Source organism: Rhinichthys klamathensis, unplaced genomic scaffold (genome assembly GCF_029890125.1).
Source record: "Rhinichthys klamathensis goyatoka isolate OS25496 unplaced genomic scaffold, OSU_Roscu_1.1 h1tg000747l_1, whole genome shotgun sequence".
Taxonomy (NCBI): domain Eukaryota; kingdom Metazoa; phylum Chordata; class Actinopteri; order Cypriniformes; family Leuciscidae; genus Rhinichthys; species Rhinichthys klamathensis.
Window position 1 is genome coordinate 180,243 of NW_026607156.1, and position 3,373 is coordinate 183,615.

Genomic DNA, 3,373 nt, shown 5'->3' on the forward strand with positions numbered 1-3,373 from the left:
GAATAAAACCATATTATGAAAGAATTTTAAACATAGCACAAATTCTAGATGGTTATAGCTTTCTTATTTGCAGACATTGAAATTGTGTTTAAGTACAAATTCAGTTTTGTTTATTATTAAAGAGAGTTGTTCTCAGTGAACGTGTCAGCTGGCCATGTGTTTGGCGGGAGTGTGACATCATCACACCTTCACCAGCGCGCGTGTCAGACGCGAGGCGTGAACGCGTTTGTCACGAGCGCGCGTGCGTGTATATAAAGGCTCCAGACTTCTTCAGTCTGAACATCATTCTGCTCGGATTTACTCTTCAGCTTCTCTTTCACCGACATTATGGAGAAACTCACTCGGACTCGCGGATTATTACACGCTGAGATGCGACCCTGGAGACCCTGGGTCAATAAAACCAGCAGAGGACGCAAAACTGCCACGCATAAGGTACGAGATGAGATAAGCATTTAATATTGAACTCTGATTATTGTATGAGCAAAATATCAGATTCTAAAATCTCTGTTTATTCCTCAGCCTTATGAAAGCCCATCATCTGATGAGCAACACTGTAAAGTCTCCATGATCACACACCCTGTGAAGTAAGTGGATCACGTGATGATGAAGATGAAGATGAAGATGATCTCCTGCTTCTCCACAGGGTTAACTCACTGTTTAAACTGGTTTCTGCAGGTTGTTTTGGCCCAAATCCCAGTGTTTCGATTACTTGTACCAGGAGGCGGAGGTTCTCCTGAGGAATTACCCGGTTCAGGCCACGATCTGCCTGTGTGAGGACACACACACTGAGGACACACACACTGAGGACACACACACTGAGGATGAGGAGGAGGATGATGATGATGAAGAGGATGAGAAGGAACTCAACTGAAGACCTTCATCACTGTGCACATCTTTATTTATATATGGACTCCAAATTCTGATTCACTTTATTTAGTCGTTGCATGTAAATACTTGTGAATATGTACAGTATATAAAATTGCTTCTGTTGGAAGTTGAATGTATTTTATTTTTTTAGTATTTATGATAAATTATTCTACATGCTATTCAACTGTAACTTATTTCCTTGAAATAAATATTTAAATATTCAAAACTTTGTTTCTGATCGTTCTTTGAATCACAGTGTTGCAAAGAGAAATCTCATGTGTGACGCGAGTCTAAAGAAGTGACTGAAGTGAAACTTTAGAGTTAATATTATAGATGGGAAAAATGACTGAACAAATATATTAAAAGTCTAAATCGAATGAAGATTTGTACAGTTTTCCATCAGGCTGTGAGGGATATAGACTTTACAAGAGTCATATATATAACTTTACAATAAATATATATAAGTATATGCTCTGAAAACATTATTTCTGAAGGTCCAATTTTTAAAATGTTTTTTTTTTTAAAGTTAAGTGAACATTCCATTCTTCACACATTATGGAATGTTACTTTTGAATATGAACTTCTGAAACAAGAAACATTTAAAAACCGTTACATTTAAAAACAAACATCAACTGAAACATTTTTTTTTTTTTAAATCTAACTTTCCATGAATGATGTTTCTGGACCAGATCACTTTGACTGAACGTTATAATTATTGTTTCTGGAAGAACATTTGTTCATAAGCTTCATGTCATGAGGTTTTCCTTCTCTGAGAGTTTTTCATGTTTTTGACGGACAGTAGCAGCACATCCTCTTCTTCATGTCAGATCTTCTCGGAGTAGTGTTTTCTGAACGGGACGTCCTGAAGAGTTTCAGGAGTTTAATCTGTGATCCAAGACTCTGGGTCGTGACACACACACACACACACACACACACACACACACACACACACACACACACACACACACAGGCGTTACATGGACGTGTGAAAGTCTAAACGTGTCATGAAGCGTTTCACTGTTTTACTGCTGCTTTCCCACACTGACTCCTCTCTCTCTCTCTCTCTCTCTCTCTCTCTCACACACACACACACACACACACACACACACACACACACTCTCTCGCTCTCTTTCTCACACACACACACACACACACACTCTCTCTCGCTCTCTCTCTCACACACACACACACACACACACAAACACTCTCTCTCTCTCTCACACACACACACACACACACACACACACACACTCCTCTCTCACACACACACACACACACACACACACATACACACTACACTGATGAGATCAAAAATATGAACTATGGAGCTCACTTTTGCCTTGTGTGTGTGTGTGTGTGGGTGCGTATTGAGGTGTTGTTATGGGAATATACTGGTGAGTGTATGTGTGTGTGTGAGAGAGAGTGTGAGCACATTGAGGTGTTGTTACGGGAATATAATGGTGTGTGTGTTTGAGGGTGTTAATCAGGAGTGTAATGTGTAGATTCACACCATGACCAATCAGAGCTGAGCTTTGACCCGGTCATGTGTATTTATGTTCACCAAATATATATATACACTACCGTTCAAAAGTTTGGGGTCAGTGAGAATTTTATTTTTATTTTTTGGAGGAAAGAAATCAATACTTTTATTTATCAAGGAATAATTAATTTGATCGAAAGTGACAGTAAAGACATTTATAATGTTACAAAAGTCTTTTGAACTTCCTATTCATCAAAGAATCCTAAAAAAAACAAAAAAAACTGTACAACTGACAGACCAACAACTGTTTCAACATTGATAATAATAATAAATGTTTCTTGAGCATCAAATCCTCATATTATACTGATTTGTGAAGGATCATTTGACACTGAAGACACTGACACTGGTGATGCTGAAAATTCAGCTTTGATCACAGGAATAAATTACACTTTACTATATATTCACACAGAAAACAGCTGATTTACACTGGAATAATATTTAATACTAGAACTGATTTTTGTTGTATTTTTAATCAAATAAGCGCAGCCATGGTTAGCAGAAGAGAATTCTTTTAAAAGTATTTAAAATCGTACCGACCCCAAACTTTTGAACGGTAGTGTATATACTGTATATTTTGATGCTTCAACTTAATATATAGACATAAGTTGACCAAGACATAATATTTTTTCATCTAATATTTATATTGTTTTTTAATATCTTTAGTTAACAATAATAACCCTGGAAGTGATATGATTCATTTCTTAATAAATATTGTTATTATTCAAAACGTAGTTATCCTGTGTCACACAAGAACTAACTGTGTGTGTGTGTGTGTGTGTGTGTGTGTGTGTGTGTGTGTGTGTGTGTGTGTGTGTGTGTGTGTGTGTGTGTGTGTGTCAGTGTGTGTGTATGTGTGTGTGTGTCAGTGTGTGTGTTCATGTAAAAATCCAAACTTTTTTTTAATGCTCTTTATTTAATGATAATTAATAAAGCAAAAGGCAAATAGAAAGCTGTGTGTGAGCAGAA

The 3,373-nt window shown here is 37.0% G+C and overlaps 1 protein-coding gene across 1 annotated transcript; it reads left to right on the forward strand.

Moving 5' to 3' along the window:
* Nucleotides 1-274: 274 nt before the first annotated feature.
* On the forward strand, nt 275-1,087 carry ripply2 (ripply transcriptional repressor 2). Its single transcript, XM_056242718.1, has 3 exons — nt 275-432; nt 520-584; nt 676-1,087. The coding sequence occupies exons 1-3, from the start codon at nt 328-330 to the stop codon at nt 869-871; spliced, it is 366 nt and encodes a 121-aa protein (XP_056098693.1). The 5' UTR covers nt 275-327; the 3' UTR covers nt 872-1,087.
* Nucleotides 1,088-3,373: the final 2,286 nt, after the last annotated feature.